This window comes from Medicago sativa, chromosome 7, assembly GCF_051527215.1.
Source record: "Medicago sativa cultivar Bolivia chromosome 7, Bolivia_mono, whole genome shotgun sequence".
Lineage (NCBI taxonomy): Eukaryota > Viridiplantae > Streptophyta > Magnoliopsida > Fabales > Fabaceae > Medicago > Medicago sativa.
The window spans coordinates 93,288,420-93,315,892 of record NC_140755.1 but is presented as its reverse complement, the minus strand read 5'-3'; the positions used below and the strand labels follow the sequence as shown (position 1 = coordinate 93,315,892).

General features: G+C 32.1%; 3 protein-coding genes, 1 long non-coding RNA gene, 1 other non-coding gene and 2 pseudogenes across 7 annotated transcripts; 2 read left to right on the top strand and 5 right to left on the bottom strand.

Annotated features, from left to right (window-relative positions):
* On the bottom strand, positions 1-2,505 carry DAYSLEEPER (BED zinc finger and hAT dimerization domain-containing protein DAYSLEEPER). Its single transcript, XM_085729429.1, has 2 exons — positions 2,498-2,505; positions 1-1,852 (listed from the first exon to the last, which is right to left on the bottom strand). The coding sequence occupies exons 1-2, from the start codon at positions 2,503-2,505 to the stop codon at positions 40-42; spliced, it is 1,821 nt and encodes a 606-aa protein (XP_085585555.1). The 3' UTR covers positions 1-39.
* Positions 2,502-4,423, top strand: LOC146910408 (glutathione S-transferase L3-like; annotated as a pseudogene). Its single transcript, XR_015018472.1, has 7 exons — positions 2,502-2,819; positions 2,899-2,997; positions 3,075-3,177; positions 3,265-3,339; positions 3,583-3,690; positions 3,925-4,005; positions 4,116-4,423. The product of XR_015018472.1 is annotated as a glutathione S-transferase L3-like (transcript).
* Positions 4,424-8,646: 4,223 nt separating this feature from the next.
* Positions 8,647-10,060, top strand: LOC146910407 (uncharacterized). The gene has a single exon (XM_085729428.1). The coding sequence runs from the start codon at positions 8,647-8,649 to the stop codon at positions 9,520-9,522; it is 876 nt and encodes a 291-aa protein (XP_085585554.1). The 3' UTR covers positions 9,523-10,060.
* A 2,067-nt stretch (positions 10,061-12,127) lies between these two features.
* LOC146910406 (small nucleolar RNA R16) lies at positions 12,128-12,209 on the bottom strand. Its single transcript, XR_015020994.1, has one exon. It is a non-coding gene; the product is annotated as a small nucleolar RNA R16 (small nucleolar RNA).
* A 2,119-nt stretch (positions 12,210-14,328) lies between these two features.
* Positions 14,329-17,948, bottom strand: LOC146910404 (B3 domain-containing protein At2g33720-like; annotated as a pseudogene).
* Positions 15,938-17,686, bottom strand: LOC146910405 (uncharacterized). The gene is made up of 2 exons (XR_015020045.1): positions 17,207-17,686; positions 15,938-16,182 (listed from the first exon to the last, which is right to left on the bottom strand). It is a non-coding gene; the product is annotated as an uncharacterized LOC146910405 (long non-coding RNA).
* A 4,633-nt stretch (positions 17,949-22,581) lies between the features above and the next one.
* LOC146910403 (protein SLOW GREEN 1, chloroplastic-like) lies at positions 22,582-25,720 on the bottom strand. 2 transcript variants are annotated; one of them, XR_015017996.1, is made up of 3 exons: positions 24,562-25,720; positions 23,275-23,337; positions 22,582-22,963 (listed from the first exon to the last, which is right to left on the bottom strand). XR_015017996.1 is itself a non-coding variant. In XM_085724220.1 (2 exons), exon 1 carries the CDS (start codon positions 25,644-25,646, stop codon positions 24,588-24,590), a length of 1,059 nt encoding a protein of 352 aa, XP_085580346.1. In that variant the 5' UTR covers positions 25,647-25,720; the 3' UTR covers positions 22,582-22,963; positions 24,562-24,587. The 2 variants fall into 2 exon arrangements, 1 of the variants encoding a protein (XP_085580346.1); XM_085724220.1 differs by lacking the exon at positions 23,275-23,337.
* Between the last annotated feature and the right edge of the window lie 1,753 nt (positions 25,721-27,473).

Sequence of the window (27,473 nt, the reverse complement as noted above, 5' to 3'; positions counted from 1 at the left end):
TACCAACATACTGGGTACAAGTGTACAACAACATGAAATCTAGAATTCCATTTTCACAAGCGCAGTCGAAGATTCGGGTGCACCATACTGCATCCAATCTTTGGCGCACACAAGTGCCTCCACTGTCTCCGGACGCAAGGAACTTCGATACTGATCCATCTCTTTGCTCTTTTTATCAAAGATAGATTCAGAAGGAAGGGTAGAAACAGGAATAGACAATATATCTCGGGCCATCTTGGAAAGTGTGGGGTACTTAAGTGTGTTTAGCTTCCACCAACCTAATACATCAAAGTCTGGAACTCGTGGCAATAGAGATTCTTCTAGATACTGATCCAATTCAGACTTTGTCTGATGGGTAGAAGTTTCCATGATGTAGGCATCAAAGTCTGTAAGACCATTATCTGACAACAAAGTTCCTCCAGAGGATCCTTCCATCTTCATATTGCTTCCAGCATTTCCTTCTTCTGCATATGCCGGTGTTAGTGGCAGAGGAAGGGTTGCATACTCATGAAACAGCTCATGAATTCCGTCATCAACAATCTTGACATACGCATGAGCATCCTCGCCGTAGATTTTTGTGAAACTGAACTCAACAAGCTTCATCTTGAAACGAGGATCCATAACTACAGCAATCACCAAAGCCAGACTACAATCTCTCCAGTACTTATCGATCTTTTCATACATGGGTTTAGTAAGGTCGCTAATGAAGGGATCCTCATTCTTAACAGCTCGAGATAGATCCAAATGTAATTTCCAAACTTCATGAAAGAATGTAATAGCAGTGGGATAAGTTGTTGTCATAAGAATGTTTGCTGCATCATAAAGGGGCTTCAAGTATGTGCAGAGGATCTCAACAAGTTTCCAGTCTGGAATAGATGGGGCTCCTTTGTAATCAGGATCAGAAGTGTCTAAACAGGAAAACACTTCCTTCAGTTCAGAAGCTGCAACCAACATTTGATATGTTGTATTCCATTTGGTTTGGTCATCAATAAAAAGGCTCTTTTCACTGGGAACCTGAAGGTGTTCCTTAAGATCCAGGAATTTATCCTCATGTGATTCTGAAGTCTTCACATATTTCACCCTTTCCCTGATTTTATTGACAATGCCTTGTGCTGAGCTCAACAAATCATATGCAACATTGCTTAAAGTACGGGCAATGCAATGTCCAATCAGCAACTGACCATCGAAGATAAGTGGATTCTTCACAGAGAGTAGAGGTCTGAGGTTCTCAAGGGCAACTTCAGTAAGTGGCTGATTACAAGTAATTGTGAACAGCCTACCCTCCAAATTCCAATCAGAAATGCAGGCAGATACAGCATGGCTGAGAGCAGAGTCAGAATCAGGGCATGGTTCCATCACAACATTGAGAATTCTCTTCTGCAACTTCCAGTCACTATCAACAAAATGTCCCGTGATAAATACATAACCTACAGATTGACTTGAGGTCCACGTGTCCAGTGTCAGACCAAAACGTCCTGGCAACTCATCAAAATATTTTGAAAGGTTTTGCTTTTCCGTCAAGTAAGTTGCGACACAGTCTCCTTGAATAGTATTAAAGGTCACCATGTTGAACTGGGGTTGCATATTTCGGACAAATGCAACAAATCCTGGATGCTCAACCATGTGAAGGGGGTAATCATGCATAATGATCATCCTAGCAATCTCATGACGACAACGATCTTGATCAAAAATTATGTAAGGTGTGTTGGCGGTTCTATATCGTCGTTTTGGTGTATTGCTAGCATTACTAACACCACTTCCCCTTGAACGTGGGGTATATGGGGCATGCTGATTTGGATCCAAACTACGCAGAAGAGCTGGGCATGCTCCCTTTGCAATGTGCACTGATGGACTGAATTTGGAACGGAATTAACAACTAATTAACAACTAATTTGTAGGTCACTATTTCGGTCTCTAAAAGTAATTTTTAAAAAAAAAAAAAAATCTACATTAATGGTCCAAAACACTGTATAAACCATTTCAAATTATGTTTAATATCTCAAATATTTCATACCACAAACATGTAAACATTGACTTTTTTCTTGAAGGCAAGGAAAAATTTATTAATAACCAAATTAAGGTAACATATATGCCATCAACGCATAGTGTACATAGTTGTTACAAATTAAAGCCAAGAAGAAACAAATAGCATGCTACAAACACCTAATATCATAGCTCAAAGTGGAATTGGCCTATATCTTGATAGAAAATATACTAAATTCCAAAATCATTTATAATGGCATAAACACCAATGGCTGAGAAAAATGCTCTTGTATCAATGAAGATTCACCAACATCACACATCAAAGTCAAAAAGAGCTCCATGTGTCAAAAACGAATTCTGCAGTAGACTTCTGAAACATTCAAACCAGCACCAGATGAAGATCATCACATGAACAACAAAGAATATTATCACAGATGAGTGGTATTGTATCACTGACAATAGTACAACTTTAACACTTAAAGGTGCATTAGTGGAGAATGATAAGTACACAAACCAATTCATCGTTTCGTGCACAACATAACCTTAGTCTTGTTTTAATCAACTTTTATAAATTAATTTCAGTTGATTTGGTTAGGTGCATATTTGCATTACTAACTTAATTGTTTTGGTTTTCTCAAGGTTTATTAGATTGGTTCAAGATAATGAACTTCTTAATTTTTATTAATCTGTTAATTGTTTTATTCTATGATTAATAGGTCATTATTTTTCATGATTGATGACCAATGCAGGGACTACAAGACAAAATCAAATTGGTTCCTATTAACCTTCAAGACAGGCCTGTTTGGTATAAGGAGAAAGTCTACCCAGAAAACAAGGTGTGTTTAACTTGCTCATACAGGGAAATAAATTACTCGATGCTCACCTAGTTGATCATTATTTTTTTCGTATGTATAGGTGCCATCGTTGGAGCACAATGGGAAGGTCTTGGGAGAAAGTCTCGATTTGATCAGTTACATAGATGTCAACTTTGAGGGGCCATCTCTAGTTCCCAGTGTGAGAAAGCACTCTCCTGCACCCCCAAAAAAAATCGATTATATTAGTGGACACAATTTTATGATTTTGTTTTTCAGGATCCTGCAAAGAAAGAGTTTGGTGATCAGTTGATTTCTCATGTTGATACATTCACCAAAGATCTGTACTCTTCATTGAAAGGAGATCCTATAAAACAAGCTGGTAATGCTTTCAAGTTAATAAATAGAGGAATGTTATGTTATTCAAGTACACGCAAACTGAACTTTTGAAATTGGTAATTTGAATCAGGTCCTGCCTTTGATTACTTGGAGAATGCTCTTGGTAAATTTGATGATGGACAATTTCCTAGGACAATTCAGTTGGGTAAGTTGAAATTAAGAGACTTGCCATTTTTCTTTTCTGTTGGTTGCATTTTAAGCATATTACTTGTCGGCACAAAAGAAATTGTTGCAAATTTTTAATAAAGCATGTGATGGTCTGATGGATCGTGGATCAAAGTAGTCTTAAAACTATTGCAAATAATAAATACAGTGATGAGATAAATGAAATCTTCCATGACTATAGTTTTTCTCTTATATATAAGTTGTTATTGGTTGTGTTGATTAGGTGGATTTTGCCTATATTCCATTTGTTGAAAGATTCCATATAGTCTTTTCTGAGGTGTTCAAGCATGATATAATAGAAGGAAGGCCGAAACTTGCAGCATGGATTGAGGTACAGTTGAAACAGTTCTCTCTAAAATTGCAGTTTCCCACAATTGCATTCGTTTATGAATTGATTACAAATCAAGGTCATCAATCCGAACTTGAGGAAAACTTAACCTGTTCCGCAAATGGAAACAGAAATGGGCCACAGAAAATGGTCCTCAAGCTTCGACAAGAGTTCTTACCATTACCTCCGATGTCTCGTTAACACGAGATATATTTGTGCATAATGTTTCTTTGACAGGAGCTTAACAAGATTGATGCTTATACACAGACAAGGGCCGATCCAAATGAAATTGTTGATATTTTCAAGAAACGCTTTCTGGTAATATTATAAATATCGACACATATATCATGATTGATTTTGAATAATTGTGATTATTTTCTGCCTATTGTATTCGCCACTTTTTAAACTCACAATGTTCTGACTTGCAGGCTCAACAGTGAAAATTGGGTTGCAATGGCACCCTTTGAGAGGTAGACTGCTGCCAATAAAGTATCATTAGTGTTTATGCGATGATTCTTAAGTCAAATGTTTTTTGTTTGTCTGCTAAAGTTGCAAATAGTTTGAATGTGATGTCAATAATTTTATCAGCTTGTTTGATGTATTCTGCTGATGTTTATGTACTAAATTGTGATACTAATTACCACTGTATTGTATAAATAATGTCTAATCGTCATGATGATGCTTTTCCATGTTGATGGATGGTGAAATATCTATAATAATTGGGAACATGGCTATTGAGTTTTGTGCTCCTACACTACGAAAGAGTAATGTCATTACTTCTTCTAAAATGTTGTTTTGGAATATCGTGTGTCATATGACTACACAAGTAGTCAAGTAGTGTATTTATAACCACAAGAATCATCGTCTTCTACGATATACTTGGAGGAATTTCTGATCAGGACACTTTACTACCTTCCAATACAAATGGTTCAACAAACTTATCCGACAACTGGTTTACAATTGCTACAATTACTAGCAATTGTTTATCACATGAGCCTTCTCAAGATCTTTGTAAAATTTTTAACACATCGAGGCAAGTAAAATTTATGCATCCCACCACAGCAAAGACCAGACTTCTCAATAGACAATCGTCCGCGATAAGTCTTCTGCATATCTGGTTCAAGGAAAACCTTTATACAACTCCTAAACACATCAACTGCACTCAAAATCGATCATTGATAAATATTTCAGCAATTCAGACCACAACTTAACAAATATGCAATCAAAGATTTTGCTATGGATTTGGAGTTTTTGTTCCATCAACATTCATTGATCAATCAAAATCATGCATCCAAAAACAAGTGGAAGAATACTTATTCGCGAAGAATCTAGAATGACAATCTTTTCCAGCATGAATATAATTCCTTAACTGATGGATTCCTATCAGTTCCCCCTTCCAAATCATGGCCGTTATAATCTTTACAATTTGAGAGAACAGCCGCTGGACATGACTTGTTGTATCGCAAGCATATAACTTGCCATGAGCTACCTTAATATACGTTATAGCTTTTCAACTTGAGAAACTTCTATATTTCCCTCACCAAAAGCATACTGATAGCAGAGCTAGTGAATAGAGAAGAACTAAAGGAACTACTAAATTTGAGTTCAAAGGTACACCTCAAATACAGAATCAGTAAAATCATAACTTGAGTTCCAAGGTAGTCCTCATATACATAACCATATATTCTTCTTGCTGATCAACGATTATTAGACCTTGTCATAAATTGGATGCCGCACAGATATGTTTCTAAATGAGATAATTGTCTCTTCACCAATAAAGTTGGAATTTATACGGCCCTCTAAATGTTGAAATAGTAAAAACTAAAGGAACCCTCCTCAAAATAAAATAAAATCAAGGAACCATCCTAACAAGCTTCAACTTTCTAATACTTGAACTGGCAAGAATTGGTTGATGAATAAGCATCGGCTTTCAGTAATGTAAATTGTAGCTCAAACATCATAGTTTATAGCCTAGAGTTAACTGCGAAAAGGGAAATAAAATGAAAAGATTATACATTGGAATTTTATATAAATGTACGTAGAAATATAATTAAAAAACTCATTATAAAAAAATTGTTAACGTATACAGATTCTATCTTGAATTTAAAAAATTTGATGAATCCATATCCTATATATCACATCTGTGCTACATATTCAGACTTAGTAGACCGAGACACAGTGCTACTGCTGCATCTATGTCAAAACATCTCAAAACTAGTATGCATTACCGCCATGCTCTTTGCAGCCCTACACATCAAGATTCAATTGTGACAGAAACTCCACTTATTGTCTTGAATTGATTTTTGGGGATGCTGCACAAATTATGCTCTAGCCAACAAAATTTCCATCATCATTCACAATTCAAAATTTCCATCTCTATTGATCATAATTCAAAATTCAAATTATGCTCTAGCCAACAAAATTTCCATCATCAAAGATGATGAACAATAGTGGATGCTGCAAAGTTGAGCATTTGAGTTATTTCTGCAAACACGCCAACATGAAGAGAGTTGGGCAAGGTGACAAACATAGATTGGTATAACTAACTTATTTCCATTTGTGCAAACAAGTCCAACCAAAAGGAAAGGAACCTTCAATTCAATCCCTTGAAAATATGCTAAAGAGATTTGGTCTCTTTTTTGAGGAAAAAGAGATTTGGTCTCTTGCAATTAATTCTGATTCATTCAATAATACTGCATATTCAATACAGCGACTCAAAAAATTCCGCACGGGATAAAACAATTGGTGAATGAGTGATTGTGTGCTTGCTTAATGTGCAAACATCCAAAGTCACACTAGTATTGTTCCGTAAAGACGTTTCACACAAAAAAAATATAGCTTTAAATATGTATTTGGTCTTGCAAATATATCACTTTTTTCAGTTTTTTGTTTTGGTCCATGCAATTTTTATTTTATTTTTTAATTATGGTCCTTGCAAGTTTTTTTATTTTATTTTTGGTTCTTACTCTTTTGTTTTAATCCTTGCAAAATTGATTTGTATTGGAACTGATCCCCGTAGTGTGTAGATTAATTGATTTTAGTCGTCACATGATTGATGTTGAAGTGGCTAAAATCAAATATTTTACAAATTACACGGACCATTTTCATTATAAAGTAATTTTGCACGGATCAAAACAAAACACAAGGCCAAAAAGCAAAATAAAAACTACCTCTCTATTAGAAAAATGGCTAAAGAATTTTATCAAATAAATAATTGAATAACAATATAATTTTCGTGACTATATATTTTCGTGTATTTTATTTTGTAGGATATACAGTATGCAGTTTTATATTAAACTAAATTTTCTACAATTATTAATAGTCAAAATTATTTACAAGAAATGCAAACATCTGCCCTTCCTTAGGGCACATGTTAAGGTATCAAAGATAGAAATTATACATTGGAAATTGTGCCAATTTATTTCTTCAAAGATTATTTTTTTTATTAAATACTTTCTTTTTATAGAAATCTTAACATATGCCTTAAGAGCACAAGTTAGCATGACTCTTATATATATTATCGATTATGTGTTATATTTTTCGCCCCCTCAATATATTTTTCTAGCTCCGTCCCTGTTCCACTAATATCTAATATTTATTGAGAAAAATTAATGTTCAATATTTTGAAAAATAAATTTGCACAATTTTCAAAACATAATTTCTATTAGTGGAATCCTTAACAAAATATATTTTATAAATTGGCACAATGTCCTTAGCATTTTCCATATAAAATAAAAAACCAAAAACTTTAGAGGGACCAAAAACCTAAGGAATATTTTAAGGGGACTAAAATCAAATGTTGGTATATTTATGGAGACTATTTACTAATTTAACCTTTTTTTTTTGCATACACTCTCTCTTTCCAATAATTTTTATCTTATCATTGAACCACTATTAATATGGAATCGGATTTAGTTTAATGGAAGTTTAAATTTGTACAAAAAAAAAACTTTGTTTAAAAACTATTTTTAGTTTCATTGAAAAAGATGAAGTAGAAGTAATTTAGAAGAGGTATAATAGACAAATTGTACAGTTAAATGATCTAAATACAAAGAAAAAAAATCTAAGCGACACTTCAAGGGAGTATTACGAGTAGATTCTAAGAGAAATGCTAACCTTTGTTCATATATACTCACTCGACGGTCTTCCTTTTATTTTTCAGTCAATTTGTTTCTCTTACTCTTGAATTAAGGATTGTTTTCAGAAATAGCAGTGATATTTGTTGCGATTTATAACGTAGCAAAGTTATCACGAAGTATTTTCAACATTAGATTATCATTTGGCGAAAAAAAAAAACGGATGGTGGGATTGAAAAGTGAGGTTCTACTACAGATAACTTCCCGTGAAATGTTTACGCGATAAGAAGCATTTCTCTTTGAGAAAATATAACAAATCATTAATTTCTTTAAAAAAAAAAACAAATAATTAATTTGTCATAGTTATTTTTGTGGGAATTTGTCTTAGTTAGTTATAATTTGTTTTTTTGGGTACTAAAGTTAGTTATAATCTTTATATGGAGACATTTTTGTATACCTTTGAATAAGTTATCAAAATAAAAAAAAACCAACTGTTTAGATTGTAACAAAAAAAAAGTTAAATACCCTAAATTGAAGGATATACAGTACTATAAATCAACCATATCCAAAACCCTAGTTGTGAAGCGTTGATATCCAAAACCTTCTTTCTTTCTTTCTTTCTTTCTTTCTGCCTTTTGCCCTAATAAGTCTTACTAATTCAGAAAAGAAACAAAACCAACTCAGTCTAGAGATGATTAACAACCATGGCGATGAGTTTGATGATGCATCATGGCTTACACGCTCACTCTCACAGCCATCATCATCATCATCATCATCATCATCATCATCATCATCATCACCACCACCTAATTTTGATTCCAAACCTGATAATCTTGCCCTACGCACCATCTCTACTGATACACAAACAATCTTGAATTTAAAGATGATGAAAAAGCATGTGGATGCATCATGGCTTACACTCTCACAGCCATCTTCATCACCATCACTCCCTAAGCCTTTACCATCTGAATACACACCATCACTGTCACCACCTAGGCCTCCACCATTTGAATACACGCCATTAACACCCCCCACACGCCCTATTGATCCTCAAACATTCTTCTATTCCGAACTCATCACTTCTCTTCCTCATCCTCCTAATTTTGACTCAAACCCTAATAATCTTGCCCTAATTCCCAAATTACCATTCCACGCGTATCAAGAACAAGAACAAGATATTTCTCCTCCTACTACCAATAGTAAGGTGCTGGGACGACGTCAACGTATTCTACCAAAGCACCAGCCTGTGAAAAAGAGACGACTAATTAAGAGCGAGACAGTTCCACCACCGTTCCCATGGGCCACTTCGAAACGTGCCATCTTGCACACACTCGACCACTTGTTATCCATATTGAAACTCAAGACTATCTCCGGAACTCTTGAATGCAAAGTTTGTAACTTTCAACAAGACATTCAGTTTGATTTGGTTGAAAATTTTGAGAAAGTGACAAGGTTCATAGAGGAAAGAAGGAATGAGATGTGTGATCGTGCACCCGCTGAATGGATGAATCCAGTGATACCGAACTGCGAGAGTTGTGGAGAAGAGAAAGCAATGCATCCATTGATGACAAAAAAGAGAAATATAAATTGGTTGTTCTTGCTGTTGAGTCAAATGATAGGATGTTGCAAACTTGATCAATTGAAGTATTTCTGCAAACATGCTGATATACACAGAACAGGTGCCAAGAATAGATTGATATATTCAACTTATTTTGGTTTATGCAAACAGCTCCAACCAAACACGCCCTTCCTTCCATAGAGTGCTACAAATTAAATATTTTGTTCTTTTTTTGGTTTGATCTTGATCAGTACAGTATCTCTGATATATGTTAGGTTTTATTTTCGCCATTATGTTCTGACAGATTGTTTAATTTCCTGGTTGTGTTGGTGTGTATTTCAAATTTTCAACTTATTTTGGTGTGTGCTCAATGTAATTTCTGTTTGAAATATCGCTATGTTAATTGTTGCTATTTAGTGTAGAGAGTTGTACTTGTGACTGTCACTCTAACTACATGTTCTTCCTTTCCCTCAAAACCATCAAACTAACTCATAATACTCACTACACTCTATAAATTGTTGAATATGGAGTACTTGTTATTTTTTTAACTTAACAAGACTTATTGCTTGAATCAATGTTTTACAATTTGAAGTGAACCATACATTTCAATCGGCCAAACTTTGGGGGAAGGAACCGGACAATTTAATACAGCGATTTTCCAATCGAACGGTTTAAAGCAGTTAAATCATGACCCACAAAGGTCTAATCTCATTTGATTTCCGATTTAATTTTTAAAACATTAGTTTAAATTTTAATCTATAGAGGAAATAATGTATCTCCTGGACTAAGACACGCCTTCCCCCACCATAAATTCCTTCCATACAAAATGACAATAGTAAATAATTTTTTTTTTACTCATCAAATAAATATATTAGTACTAAAAGTATTCAAACAATTTCAATTCAGATTCAAAACAGAGTGTAACTAAAAAAAAGAATCAAAACAGAGTAATACAAGTTTGTTGCCTCTTAAGGAAATCAAATGGCCAGCTGGAGTGAGAGATACAAGTTACAACGTAACAAATTTATCGTTATCTAGTTTTTTTTTAATCATGGTGATTTTTTTAATAAACAATAATGATGATTCTAAACAAATTGGCAAATGTAGATATCCAAAATTTAGAAAGGAATTGATGCTACAAATGAAGTTTAGCTCATTTGGTTGGACTTTAGTAGCACTCTTTGATGATTGACAAGAGAGATGAAGTTTTTGATAAAAAGAAAGAAAGTGCATCACTTATGACAAATAAATATTACTAAGAGGAAATGCAATCTTAATTCTAAATGGAAATTGGAGCAGTTTTGAACCCTAAAAGTCACCGACGCCAAGTAACATCTTATATTTTTAAGATAAATTTTCTATTTGTAGAATATTTAACCAATGCCCGGAGGATTGGTTAGCAAGACACCCCCCACCCCCCCCCCCCCCCCCAAAAGAATGATGCTTTGCAATGGTGATAGATGATGAAATTAGCTAATGTTTGGGGACATGGCTATGGGTTTTGAGCGCCTCTCACTTTTTCATTTTTCAAGATCAATTTCCATGTCAATTGTGATAGACCTTTTCACCATTGCAAACACAAGTGGTGTCCCTTGATTTTTGCTTCACAATTGACAATTTCACCACCCAAATTTTTGCTTCAATTTCAGTGTAATTGGATGCTGCAAAGCATTTCATGTATTTCTGCAAACACTACAACATTCACAAATTTATTGGCTCAGGTGACAAATATATATTGGTTTATCTAACTTATTTCGGTTTGTGGAAACAACTACAATTACCACGAGGGCCCTTCAATCACCAGAAAATATGTTAATTTTTTTTTCCTTCCTTTGGCTTGTTTGTTATTGATTATTGTTAGGAATGGTGACCTGTTTTCTTTCTCTCTGTTTTTACTTGCCGGTTTCTTGAATTGCTAATTTGTTCTTGGTTAGCAAAATTTAAAATCAATATTGCTATTATTACAAGAGTTAAATTTAGCTTCATCTTTCTTTTTATTTTTATTAGCATTGTATCTGTAACATGATTTCATTTCGATCCAAAAAGCATTTGTGACCGTGTAAACCAATGGCTCATTCTTCTACTGCAAAGGTAATAAAAAACCTCAGATTAATCAATGCATTCAAGTATCCAATCCATTTTTTATTCCAAATGCATTTTTTTTTTTCTCATTCGGTCAGAACACTATGATAGTGTACAAATTACGAATAGATTAGCAAAAACAGAACACCCTTCAAAGATTGGAAAGGTTTACCAGTTAGATACTCGCTCCGTAACAAAATATAAACAAAAGGATGTATATTTGATCCAACTTGCTGAAAGTACATGCATATAGATCAGCTTTAAACCAAAATAGATACCTTTCCTTAATCCATTTTTAATCATATTATATTTCATTATAGAGAGAGTACGTACAAGTTCAATGAGTTGCAGGTCGATCCTATTATTAATCCAAGATGCCCAAAATCCATTTTTTAAGACTGTATTGGAAAAGATGCAGATATGTAAAAAATAAAAAAATTATTACAAGTCATCAATAAGTTGTTAATCACAAGAGATGTGCATATTCTGCTCAGCGAGAGCATACAATTTCAAACTCATCGATTAATCTCGTATTTGCAGACGTATTATGCAAATCATCATCGCAGAATACATACATCTCAAAGTTAACACCAAACCATAAAATTGTTTGATCTAAATCAAATTAAAATCTAACTAACTATTCGAATCAAATTTCAATCGAAATAGAAGAAAACAGTTAAAAATATCAAAATGATGAAAACAACAATTTTGAAGAAAAATATAAAAAGGCATCAGATAATAAGCGGAGTTGTATTCCACACAGTGAATTCGGTGTGTAGGATAAGATTTCTTCATCACATGCCAAATTAAACAAGAAAACGTATAAAGAAAAAAGAAACACTGAAATCAAACAAAAAAAAACAGAAATATAAGAAAGGGATCGGCGACTATGCTATGCTTGTGAGGAGACAGTGGTTGCAATGCCTTGTATTTATAGCTATCATTCTCCAGTACTCTTTCTTGGGTTTAATTTGCCCTAAAGCCCATGGAAACGGAAGCTTAATTGATGGGCTTTAGGCCCAATCACTTAGGTTTGAAAAACTTATAAAACAATAGAAAAACTGCTGAAGAGCCCCCCCCACCCCCCCCCCCCCCCCCCCCCCTCATTGTGTTAAAATCATTGAAAATACATATTGGAAATTACATTCTGATAGGGATTGTAAGGAAGAAAAAAAAATATCAATGGGAAGATATGTTCCAATAGATTGAACAATTTAGGAGGCATGTAAAACAAGTTTCAAACAATAAAGATGATATGGTTAAAAAAGAACTACTTTGTAACTAATTTGTCAAGTTTGCTTTCAAGTTCAAAATTCAAACAGGTAAAATAACAACAATAATGTTGCATTTCTTTGGTCGTAAATAAAAACAACAATGTTATCTTAAAACAAAAACAAAACAAAAAACTGGTTAACTCAAACTGGAGGGAGAAGTGAGAAAGAGTTCTCGACAACTTAATATAACTTTTTTTTTGACAACTTACTATAACTTTTTGATGTGTATAATGCACTATGTGAATTCTTTATTTATAAAGAAAATTCACAACTGTATAAAATTTGGGAACAAGTATTTAATTGTTTTGGGAGTGAGTAATTCGCATGTTAGATATAGTACAAAAATATCATTTAAGTACCAAAATATATTATATTGAGTACAAAAATATATTATATTATGTACCAAAATTGCATACAAAAAATATTTTAGATTGTGTTTCGAAATATTTTAAACTGCGTTTCAAAATATTTTTACTTGGAGACTAAGAAAACAGTTTCTAATAATGATTAAATTAATTACTTAATTTAACATTTTTAAATAATAAAATATATAAATATAGATTTTTTCTTTAGTGCTTACTTCGTTCACTTAATCATGCATCCTCTTTAGAGGTACACCCCCACTATATAAACATATTATTGTGTGTGATCCATCCGACGAGGAACTTTCACTTTTTTTAATTGACACAACACTAACTCTATCTAACATAGAAATTTGTGTTTAGACTTTTAACTCAATTTTCACACATGTTCCAACAAAAAATTTCAAACAAAATCAGAGTCTGGAATTGACACTGAGTTTATTATTCCTGGAAAGATATTTTCGTAGTAGTTCTTGCCTATAGAATCCGGAAAAGAGCTAGCCTAAGGTATCGTTACTAACTAGGTTAAAACATCATCATGATTCTTTCATCAACTTTAAAATTTAAATTTTAAACACAAAACATCGTTCAGTTTAATTATAGAGAACTCCTTATCTTCATCATATATATTTTTGTAATCAGATATTTTATACGCGCAATTGTAAATGCTAATCCTTAAAAATTGATAGGACCACGATAGATGACAAAACTTACCTTCATGAAATTTAACACTAATAAAGGAAAATTCAAAGGGGACAAATACAATAGTAAATTTTATAGAGCAATGCTATTTATCAAGAAAGATTTTATCAAGAAATTGTCCCGGAATTAATGTTAGCCAATAAAATCTCAGCCTGGCCGGAAATCATGGGGTGGTGGGTGTTATGTATTTTTTTTTTTTTGAAACTTTAATAAATAAGATTAAAATCTAAGGGTGATTATTTTGCCATGTCATTCTTGAATTCATCAAGAAAATCCATTCTTGATATCTAGCATTTTTCAATTTTATACGGCTTGTTCTCCATTGATTTCCAACTAGTTATCACAATAAATGGATATAGTAAAAAACCGAAAAATGATAACTATAACAAAAAATTAAAACAATGCACGAACTTAATGACAATTGTTATGTTAAAATAATAACGTAAAAAAATAAATCCATTGATTGACTTGTATTCAAAATAATATTAATAATAATAGAGAATGATCAAAACTCCTCCTAACCAAAAAGTAGTGACAATGTGGAAATAGAAACAACACATTTTCATCGATGGATTGTTAAACCTATCCTATTCTTCTTTTTTTGGAATAATAAAATTGGCCTGAAGAACACTAAAATTGAAGAATCGGTCATATTGATCCCAATAAAGACCAATCTTATCCCCTTGCTTTAAGCCTCTTCTTTTTACAAACTTGTCGTCCCAACCATCCGTGAAAATATATGATCCAGACAATCTCGAATTTGAGAACGTGCATGGACTTAGTGTCAACTAGACCATCGACCCGTGCTCCGCACGGGTCCTACCGACTAAAACATGTGCAAATAAGTTATATCATAATAAAAAAAATGGAATGTAAAATAGTCACATGATAAAAATGTATTACATTAGTCATATCATCTTGACATTAATATAGTTTGAAAACCGTACATTTTACTTTCATCATCCGTTATCAACTTCTTCAACCCTTTTTTTTTTTACGTATTCAACCCTTCTCTTAAAGTAACTCTTGTTAATAGTGATTGCAAATAAAACAAACAAAAATTGACTCCTTCGAAACACGATCCAAGCCTTACGCCAATTCCTTATTAAATGAGCCAATCTTCATTAACATAACTTAGTTAATATATCCGGTTAAAATTTTCTGTTTTAAATTACAAATCATAAATTTTCATTTATGACATCTTTGTGTTGTATTCCAATAGCAAAACATGATAACAATGTTAGAAATTCTCTTAAAGAAAGTTTGACACCATGATAAAGCATGTACAACTTAACTTGCATCACAATAATAAGATAATAGCTAACAATATAAATCAATTGCTATGAAATTTGCAAGATAGAAGCTGACATGGTGAGCGAGAATGGAAGACAAAATATCTTTGTGTTACTCAGACATTAAAAAATTATCACGGAAATAAAAAGAAAGATTAAATTCATCTTAGCAATAAAAAAAATCATGGTTTTTCTTTTAAACCTTATCTTTGCAATTTATACAACTCTTATTGTATCTTGTTTTGAATTCTCCCCCACTTCATTTACATAGACATCTTTGAGTATATGAGAGATAACCCATAGCTTATTAGTATCCTCAACAACACATAGCAGTGCACTCAAAAAATATATTCATGATCACCCAAAAATGTATTCATGAAAAATTGTCAATTGAGAAAACATCTTGTTTATAAGTTAGCATTATGAGAAACATATTTGTAAAAAGAAGAATTACATAAATTGTCAGAGGCAGGTGTAGTAAATTTGTAAAACTCTTGTAGCTACAGTCCTATAACTTGCCTATCGACGACATTAAATTTACAAAATACAACTTGTAATGATATGATATATGTTCACTTCATCATCCTCGTCTTTTCCTCTTTAATATTACCAAATGACCCTAAAAAAATTCAAATTTAGTTAATTAATTCATATAAGTAATAAATGTGTTAAACGAATAAAATATAAGTAATACAAATATTAAGTTAGGAACACTTCAAACATATGAGCAACAATTGAGAAAAACGTGTATACTTATCATTTATGACCCAAATAAACTAACGTAACAAAATAAGAAAGGAAAATAGACCAAACTTGGGAATTTCAAGAAACCTCAACACCATGAAATTTAAAATAAAAAAAAAAACAATGACAAATGGAAAGTTCAAGAAGTGACAAAAAAAAATAACATGAACAAAATCCACACAAATCAAATAAATTATGTCAAATTATCCTGAATACAATCACACTTCTGAAACAAAATGAGATCGATCAATAATTATTTACATAGCAATTACCTAGACACTCTAAGAAAAACTACAACATCAACCGAAAATCTAATATGAAAACTACAACACCAATTGTTGCTTGAATTGCTGTCTCTTGCTTGTTGCTTGTCGAGATAAATTCCTCAAGACATGACATGTTAATCTAGGACAGAATGACAGTGTGTAAATTGCAAGTGAGTTGAGTTTCAAAACATTCATATATTTAGTGTAAATTTTAGAGTTGAACGCCGATGCAAGATTAACCAATCTGTTCTAGAAACGTTTCTCTATATTAGAAAGCATGAAGCATGCATGGTCATTTTTATTCATATAGAGAATAAGCTTGTATTAGACTAATCATCTAAGATGCTTGAATTGCTTGAGATTTGAACTTGAGAACATAAAATTTATTCAATAGTTTTAGTAAATTGTGATGTAACTAAAAGTGAAATTGGAAGTGTGAAAAAAAATCACAAATAAAAATAGTAAATATTATATTCAGTTAGCAAGTTCCTTTATTCTAATTGTGTCTACAAAATTATAAGTATGTGGTAACAAACTGAAGTTCTATTTCCCGTATACATTATTTTTTAGAAAAGAGGATATTTAAAATGAAGAAATATGCAATTTAAACATTTAAGTGTTCTCAATGACCCTGCAAACAAACATTTAAGTGATCTCAAAGACCCTGCACTCAAACATATGCAAGAAACAGAACATATAATTTTTTGAAGAAAAAATAACATTGTATGATAACCTTTAGAAAAGAAAAGAAGACACTACACTTAAACATGTATGCAGATCACTTGCACACATCACCATTTTGGATTTGAACTGTTGGTGATAGATAGAAACAAATATCAATGTTAGAAACAAACAAAATGCGTAATTAGACGGTTCATGCAGAGAAGATATATATTATTGTTACTGTCACTTCTCAATAGGGAAATTTTAATCATAACAGCAAGTTCATCATATATTTTTACATGTTTGATCTTCCAAAGCATGCAATTGCATATGAAACTCGATAATACAATTTTCTATAAAGACGAAATCTTCAAATGGAAAATCCAAAAATCAGAAATTGAACAAAAAAGAAATATTGTCAAGGCTTCTCTAAAGTTCAATAACTTTGTGTACAAATTATAAATAAATGAAAGTTGAATGAAATTTGACTTTTGTTTAACCTGTGTACAATGCCAAGACGACTACCGTAGCACTAAACTGCAGACCCAAGAGTTTGTAGGTTTAAAGCAGAAGTGTTTGGATACGTTTTTGATTTTGAGAAAAGGATATGAAATGTGGTTTCAAGATGAACTCATTCATGTTCAGCAATAGATGAAATTGTGACTTATTAGAGACATAGATGTGGAGAAATGAAAGAGAAAGCAGCAATTAATTCTGTCTCTTTGAAAAATGAACAAATTTAGATGTGGCAGACAAAGTCATTAAGGCACCTTGATTAACGGTGTTATGTAGTATTGATGATGTTAGTCAACAATGATGACATGACATTGGAAACAAACACAATGATGGGAGGGAAAACTCGAATTCAAATTTGAAATTGGGATTATAGCTTATATGGGCCCCACACATAATTAATTGAGGATTTGGGAGGGAAAGTGGGATTAAGGTTAGGGTTAAGTTATAGCTTGACCTAATTAGCTTTTAAAGTAAGTATGATATCCCATATTTCAGCTCGAATTCCTATCTCAACATTACCACCCAACACAGACAACACAAAATCCTCAGCCAATTTTTTACCCAACAAAAGTCTTCTCATACGGCCGGTATCACTCATTGTCAACACTTTCTTAATATTGTAACAAAAAAAAACACTTTCTTAATACTCCAAGAGTCATCGTTGCTTGTACAAGGACACACTCCTAGAGATAAATGGTCACAAACCCTATTGTTGCTATAAGCCATAACGAGTACTTTTTTCTTTTTGTGATTTGCAGAAATTGTGAAGTTCTATTACCCCCTAACTTCTAATCTTTTATAGTGTACGTAGTTCAATAGTCTATAACTATTATAAATTTTTATCTCAAATCTTAATATATTTGATTATATTTTATTCATATTTTATTGAATAGTATTTTGATCAAATTAAATAACCAAAATTTTTATATAGATCAAAAATGTCTAAATTTATATTTTATTTATAACTTATTAAAATCAAAAAATTACGAACTTCTAACTATGTTTTGCATGCAATTAGGCTGCGAAAACACACGCCTTATATCAACCATCCAACTATCATTCAATTGTTATTTAAAAAAAAAAAAAAAACTATCATCCAACTATCATTCAATTGTATATATATTGTTGGAACAACCCTGAAAATTAGAAGATTGAAACACTAAACACAAAGTCTCATATTGGGTGCAACCAGTGTTTTTTGAATTAAAAAAAGTGGAAGTCCCACTTTCCACTTTCGTAGTATTTTACAATGGAGATATACCTCTAAAGGGGTATATAATTTTGTAATCAAGGTAACCACTCGCGAAAAATATATAAATATATCATCTGTTAAATTAATTATAAATTTAAACATTATCTTTTTTTAGGGGATTTAAACATTATCAAAAAGTGTTTTTTTAATCCTCAAGTTTTGCTGAAATATTTTGGAACACAATCAAAAATATTTTGGTACATAATTTGAAATATTTTGCCACACAATTTAAAATATTATGGTATTTGATCTAAAATATTTTAGTACTCAATCAAAAATAATTTCGTACTTGATCTCAAATATTTGATCACTCAATCTAATATATTTTGGTACTCAATATATGATATATTTTGGTATTAGATATAATATGTGAGTTACTTGTTCTCAAAGCTTCTCATAGATTAGTTGTGAATTTTCTCTATGAATATACAGATCTCACATATTTTTATCAAAAATACCTATCAGCCCGGTCCTTTAATACACAAAAAAAGTTTGATTTATCGATCCTTTTTATTCTCTTCTCCCTTTGGATTGTGTCCGGGAGTTCCTATGAAATTGAAGACTCGTCTTTCATAGTATCTAGCAACTAACTCGTGCTAAGCACGGGCCCGTGCTCCACACGGGCTAATTCGAAGCGGGGGTGTGCATTAAAGCATATTGCAATGTTATATAAATTGAGAAGATAGAAAAAACTAATGATAAAGTCGACGTTAATGATAAAAAGGGAAATTATTTTGACTTCCCTTGAGATTTTCTTAAATAACACAGACACCCCTTCTAATTTTCCAAACACATCAATCTCCCTTCATTTTATCCATTTCAATAACTTTGTAAATATACAATTTAATCAGTCATTTTAGTTTGTTTGTATCAGCTTTCTCTTTTCACAAATAAGTTAAATGAAGTGTTTTTCTCGTAATGGAGAAACAATAACAACATTTGTTTTTACCACCAAATAGAATCTAACATCAACAATTACGAAGAGATCAAAAGAGAACATAGAAATGAGAAATTTTTTGGTGGATGGACATTGTGGTTGATCAATGAAAAGGAAATAATCTTCAATATATCTGTTTTATTACATTAGAGTTTAAATATTAAACCACCTTGACCCAGGAACAATAAGTTGGGAAAAATTACCTACGTGAAAAATGGAAAGAAAAATGGTCGAATATTATATGAGTTTCATACTTGTATGAAGAAGATAATTGCTCAAAATTAATGGAATTAACAAAGTTTAAACCATGTTATATTATAAGAGAAGTGCTTGTCAATTTGATAAAAAAAGGGAGATTAGTATTTAGTTAAAAAATTGAGCAGGTGTTTGTGTTATTTAAGAAGATCATAAGGGAGGTTAGTGTAATTATATGTAAAAAAATTTAAAATAGTAAAGATTTCATTATTGATAAAGATGTTGTTATGAGTCCCGTGCATAAATTGTACAACAATATTATTTATTGTGTTGACGGTCGATCCATAAATTATTTTTCGCAGAGGTTCCCTTTTCATATTTTTTTTGTAACCTGGGTTTCGCGCGGTATATGGGTTTGCTAGGTTGCGCCCGTGATTAGTGAATTTTTATTAGGGTAGATTTGAGTCGATCCACTTGGTCCAATTTATTATGTTGTATCCCCGTTTTGGGTTTTACCCTCAGACTCTTTATCTATTTCTTTTTATTTAATATAATTTTTCTTTTGACTAAGAAAAAAAATATAGAAAAAACAAAGGCAAATTATTTTTAGAAAAGAAACAATCTTGAAAATGTCTATTTAAAAAAAATAGATATATGCCTTGTAATAAATATTTTGTAAGTTTCTTGAAGTTAAGTTATTTTTTTTTAAGAATGAAATTTTGTTGTCCTCGTTAGCTTAGCTCAGTTGGTATGGACAATGCATAATATATGCAAGGTCCGAGGTTCAAACCTGGTCACTACAAAAAAAAAAAGAATGACGTTTTGTTATTTTGTGATTATCAATCAGATATAATTGAATGTTTATTTTTATTTTCTTAATGAAATTTTTTTCAGTGTTTTGTAGTATTGAAGATAACTATCTCAACCATATTTTATTGATAAGTGAAATATATATTGAATAAAAAAATTATATATTTTGATATTCAATTATTTAGAGATTATTTTTGAAAAAGCATAATTAGTTGTGTTTGTTTGTCGTAATAACAATCACTTCTTAAAAAGTCCTCGTGAGCTAAGCTCATTTGGTTGGGACAATGCATAATATATGTCAGGTCTGAGGTTCAAACCCCGGCTACCACCAAAATCACTTCTTAAAAAAATGTTTGGATACAACTATATAAAATGGATTTTGTGTTACAGAATTATAAAAAGTTTTTTTTTTTTTTTGTGGTGGTCGGGGTTTGAACCCCTGACCTTGCATATATTATGCATTGTCCCTACCAACTGAGCTAAGCTCATGAGGACAAACCCCCCAGGGCTTATTTATTACGAATTAAAATAAAAATAATATTAACGTTAAAAAATTTAGTGATTTTTTAAAATTTTTATAAAAATATCATAATCTATTTTGTGTTTGTTTCTGGTAATAAAATCATTTTTAAAATATAATATACTGTAGTTTGAAATCACATCAAATTTTTGAAATTTATGTTCTCTCTCAGCTAAATACATTTTTTGTTACAAAAGACACAAAAAGATAAATATAATTTGAGGTGTCAAAATCTTAAGATGTGGCAAAATTGTGTTTTTACTAATCATTAACTTTCATAATTAGAGAAAAATAATAGACTGTATTTGTTTTTTTTTTAACTCTTTAGATATTTTAAAGTTGAATTATAAGAAAATTTATTTTGATTGGGATTAAAAAAAAAATTTGGTGAAAAAGTTTATTTATAGATTAAGTTAGTGTGTTTTATTGTCCCCGTGAGCTTAGCTCGAGTGGTAAAGACAATGCATAATATATGTAAGGTCTGAAGTTCGAATCACAGACACCACCAAAATTAGTGTGTTTTATTGAGTGAATTTGTTTTAATTGTGAATTTGTTTTAATTTGTTTTTAAAAGAGAATAATTTGTTTTTAAAAGAGAAAAAATAAAAATAGGGGGAAGTTGAAATAAAAGACACAAAACTATATAATTTTGTTGACGTGTCAAAAGATTAAAAAGGGGTAAGATTGTATTTTGGGTAGAAAATTAAATTTAATGATTAGAGAATAGAGAATAGAAGATTGTAATTTTTTTTAACTATTTAGATATTTAAAAGTTGAATTATAGAAAAAATTGTTTTGATTGGAATTAAGATTAAGTTTGTTTTTTCTTTAAAAAAGATTTAGTTAGTGTGTTTTATCAAGTGATTTTGTTTTTTGTTTTAATTTGAAGCAAAAGACACTAAAGGATATAATTTTAATGACGTGTCAAAAAATTAAGAAGGGGTAAGATTGTATTTTCGGTAGACATTAAATTTTATAATTAGAAGAATAGATAGAGAATAGACAATAGACCCCTAATAAAATAAAACTATTTTTTTTAAAGACAATCGTATTGCAGCAACAACCTAGGCTCATCAATCACATTTATCCGCAATATCAAAGATCGCTATGTAAACCTTGACCGCAATTTAAAACTTTGGTCTAGATCACGAGGGACTATCTAGAATCACCTCGGAAAATGAAATAGCATCAAGCAAACAATTGATCAAATAGACAATACAGGACCATATTACACCATCCCATCCATGAAAGTGCAATTTGACTGACATGCTTTTTCAATTTTTAAGCTTCATGTTAAAAATTAAACAAGACCAGACATAATAAACGAGGGGGAAAAGATCCCAAAGGCACCGATATGACTACATGCAGCAGTCATCTAGATCTACGGACTCATCAAATACAAAGAATTAGCAGGCTTACAAGTTACAAGCAATTAATAAGATTGAACTCGGCTTAAAGGTACAAGTTCCATGGGTATTGTCACAAATTCATACTTTAGTTGTGAAACAATCAGTACGCCCAGACCCTATGACCATAATATACCAAACAACATCTAAGGCTTACATGATAACTATTCATTTTAATTCATTCTCTCTTTTTTCTCTTGGCCTGGCTAGAGATAGGGAGTTACTCAATTCTCAGTCTGTTTAACCCAAATTCACTCAATTAGTAATCATATATTTGTATATCGATTTTTATGTTTGTTTTCACGAGAAAATATTAAAAAGTATTACAGCAATCATGTATATGGCTAATTGGCTATACTCTTCAAGTTCTCAAAAGATGGGAAGAAAACCTACTTAAAAGAAGGAAATGTAGCTGAGGTTAGAATCCAAATAAAACTTAGCACCTTAAAATATTAAGAACAGAAACAATGCCTTGTTTGATTTTTCAGCATCAAAATAGCTTCTATCCATCAAAATGCACAAGAAGATTTTATTTAACAAACTTTATGTAGTCAGTCTTGGTTAGTGGCCGACTGGCAAAGCACTACTACTATAGCAGTATAGCAGGTATCACTTCAGCCGCTACATCAAGAAACAAGAAAAGAAATGTGTATGTTACACATATAAAAGCTCAAAAATAGAAGAATACACAAAATTAATGACATATTCATGACTAATAATCAAATTCATTATTATCAATTTTCAAACCCAGTTACTGTCATCAATAGTGGATTGCGGAAAATAGCAGAAAGCCAAAAATCCACTATGTGAAATAGCAGATAGCGTTGCAGGCAAATAGCAGAAGCCATATAACAGTTGAAATAAGTTAATTATATATACAAAAAAAGGTACACTTGCAAAAAAAAAGGGAATCGAGGCAAAGCATAGCTTACATATTTAAAGATTTCGGCATTATGCTGAATATAGGAACAACACTCACTGACACTTCAATTTTTCTATCATAAAAACAAGTAATGTTTAGCACATATGCAGATTCTTCAGTTTTTTTTTTTGTTATAATTTGAAAAATCATAAAACTATTTTTTTTTTCTGCTATTGCCGCTAGCAAAAACTAGAATAGCAGCTGATATTTTCCCTAATAAACAAACTATGATCATAGCATCGTAATTCTCATAGCAGATTCATCAAAATCCGCTATGCTATAGAGCCACTATTTGACAACACTGCCCAATATAAAGCAAATTAGTTTTAGCCTCTAAGGCTAAAACAGCTCATCTAAGCATTTAGAATAGATACTATGGCACCAGAGAGTCTCAAAACGGGCTGCTGGCGGGTCAAACAAAGAGGAGGGGAGACAAAACCATTAAGGGTTTAGGGAAGAAATGAAGCAGTTTTGGAGGAGAAGAAATGAGACGACCATAAAGCCCCGTTACATGACATTTAGAACTAAGGATGAAAAGACAAAAAAAGTCCAAAAAAACAGCAGGAATGACCATAAGTCGGGAGCAGTGGCAGAGCTTGACTGGTATTTTGAAGGGGCCAACTATAATTATTACATTTTATATAAATAACAAAGTTTGTATGTTGGTGTAGTGGTATGTGAACCTTTCATTTTAACACAGGTACGAGGTTCAAACCCTGCCTGTTGCATTTTTTCCAAAAGTAATACACCGGAAACAAAAAAATGGCACATATCTGGATCGATTTCGGAACCTTTGGGCCAGACATTCAATCTTACCACTGCACCACTAGATACATTCAATGTATGTGCGAAAAACTAGTTATGTATAGCTAGACTATTGATCCTCCCCTGGTCGGGGTCATTTTCGAGTTTTCACAAGAGCTTCAACATAAAGGCCAAAATTTGCCGCACTACAGCAGCTCCTCAAACTCGGAACACAATAGGGTTTAGCATAAAGCATAGGCGCCGCTGTGCTACGACGCGACAGCAGCAGCAACTGACTACATAGAGAACACTCATAGTTATGGAAAGATTCTTTGAATATTTCTTTATCCACGGTTGTTATTATAGAAGTTCATCAAAGCTAGTTCTATATATATCCACAATAAAACCATCCAGCACTAATTTTAAACCACCATTACTAAGATAAACAACTAAACTAATCACCTACAATAACACATTGATTACTATCCGAAAAAGCATTCAACTAAAAACCATAGAGCACCAAAAGTAAATCGATAAAAACTCATATAAGGACCTCTCAGTAGAATCTTCTGCTCAATCTCAACTCCTAGCACCAGCTTCTTCCCTCTCGAATTTCTGCGGGAAAAAATTTGTACCATTCATGTTATCATCAAAATACTCTTTATAAGGATGATTCTTCGGGACAAGCTTTCGAAACTGATCGAATTGCTTCTCCGCTTCATCTTTCTTTCTAAGCAAGGTATATATAATACCCTGACACAGATAAGGCCTAAAATCTCTCGGTTCTTCTTTCACCAAATCCTGATAAGCTTTAAGCGCCTCTGAAAAATTCCCTTCCATCACCTTAATCTGAGCAACCAATAACCTAAAATCCCTAACATCCGAAACCTTCTTCTGTTTCTTGCACAACTCCATTGCTTTTTCAACTCTCTTTAACAATCCTTTCAACGGTTCATCAGATTGTTCATTCGATTCCGAACTCGCCATCACAAGTCCATGAAATGCTTCAACTCGAAGCGGATCTTTCTTCAAAATCTCCTCAAACAATTTCTTAGCAGATTCATGGTCATCGTTGTAGATATACATATTCGCCTTCAACAATTGCCACTCCATTTCTTCAGGTTCAATTTCAATCAAACGGTCTATAACACCAATCGCTTCATCAATTTTTCTAGCTTTGATTTTCACCTCCATTAAAGCACGTAGAGCTTCAGCATCATTTGGATTTTCGGTCAATTTCTCTTGAATTATCTTCTCAGCATCTTCCTCCGTCGTAGCATTTTCCGTTACGGTGGTCGGAGGAGAGAGAGTGGCGGCGATGACAGGAGTGTGATGGAAACGCATGAAGAAGAAAGCGGTGGCGGCGATAACGATGCATGTGGTTTCAACGACGGGGGAGAAGAGAGAGGATAGGGTTTGGAAAGGGTTTGGTGGAGTAGGGTTATTTTGGGGTTTTTGAAACGCAGGGTCGTTTTGGGAAGATGAGGATTTGATTGGTGGAAGCTTGAACGAGGATGGAGGGAGGAATTGTGGTGGTGGTGGATGGGAACGAAAGGAGAGGGAGGGTGATAAGGGGAATGATGGACGGTTGTGATTGAGTGAGAGGTTGGAGTGACGGAGGTTGGGTATGGAATTCATGGTGAGTGAGATTGAGTGAGTGTGTTGAAGAAGAAAATGAAGAAGAGAAGAGAAACCTAAAACCCTCACTCTTTGAATGAATGATTAGTTAGGACTTTGGACAGAAAGGGTAACCAAAATGAGGGGGGTGGTAGTATACCATAGGGTCTATGGAAACTAAAATGCTCCTACTGTGGACCCCTTCAGATCTTGCATTTCCCAAGGTATATGCCTTTTTTTTTTTAAACTACTCCCTCCGATCCTATTTATAAGAGAAAGTTGACTTTTTAGATACATTGAATAATGTACGTATCATGTCAAGAATCTAAACCAAATACATAAATTATTAATGTATCTAAAAAGTAAATTGTCTCTTGTAAATAGGACCGGAGGGAGTATTATATATCATCTGCTCACAAAAGCGGAAACTAATCTTTCAAATTTTGTGTCATCTCATTTCAGCGCTCTTCAATATATATATACCTTTTTCATCGTGATTATCTCATTTCTTCATCAACATTCTTTGCTTCCCCTTTACCTTCATGATTAATCTTGGTTGAAAAATGTGTGTCACACACAAAATAAGTTTTCACTTATCAATGAATTTTTTGGATAAAGTAATTAATGATATTTGTACAATTATTTGGCGACAACTTTTGTGACAGTATCTTTTTTCTCGCTTTTTATTGGTCAAAAACAGTAGAGATAAGAAGAAAGAGAGGAGTAAGAACATAACGTGAATACGAGAGATAAAATTGTAACAAAATAATTGTACAAATATCATTTATCTCTTTGATACACATGAGTCAAGAATCAAACCCTTTGACCATATATTCAAGGCAACTTAAGTCTCTTACCACGCGCACAAACTCATTGTCGGTTTTGGTACTGGAAAATGAGCTTATAGAAGTTCGTTTGACAAAAAAAACTTGTTTGATAATGTTTTTTCACCACGAGCTTATAGTTATTTCACGAGCTTATAAGCTATTTTTCAGACGCTATTCTAAATATCGTTTGAGCTTATATCTTATCATTTTTTTCCAATACTACCCTTATTACTTTATCTAAAATCCAGTTTTACCTTTTAGGAGTATAATATAAAACAAAGCAATTTAATATTACGTTTACATTTTTTTTTTTACTTTCTATGTTTATATTTTTTAATGTTACTTTTTTTCGACAAAAAAGCATACGTACACTTTATTTTTACGTTCTATGTTTCTACGTTTACATTTAAATGTCAAGTTTAGAATAATAATTCATTCTTTCCAAGAGTTTAAAATAACAATTTTTGTCAAGTTTATATTTTTTCACGTTCCCTTATAACTTATATTCTTTTGACCTTTAAAAAAGAAAAAAAAAATCTTCTTTTTACCTTTCAAAAAGAAAAAACCTTACATTTTTCAGACGTTAAGTTAAATTGGATTTAATTTTTTGACATTTTCTCAATAAAGTATACAAACTTAAAAATAAATATTCAACGGAAAAATTTAGTTAATAATAATAAACAGAATATATATATTAATTATTTTGAAGGAATATATAAAGGGGGTTGTTAACTTGCACCCACCTAAAAACACTAAGGTGCAAGTTAACAAGCTGCACCTACTTGTACTTTATTAAAACACCATTTTGTCTCTATTAAACTTTATTTTAATTAAAAGGACATTTTTGTAAATAGCATAAATAATATTTGTTTATAATAGAAAAACATGGGTGTTTTGGTAAATAACTAGTAGGTGCAGCTTGTTAACTTGCACCTTAATGTTTTTATGTGGATGCAAGTTAACAGCCCCATATATATATATATATATATATATTAAATTATATATTTAAATTACTAATTCT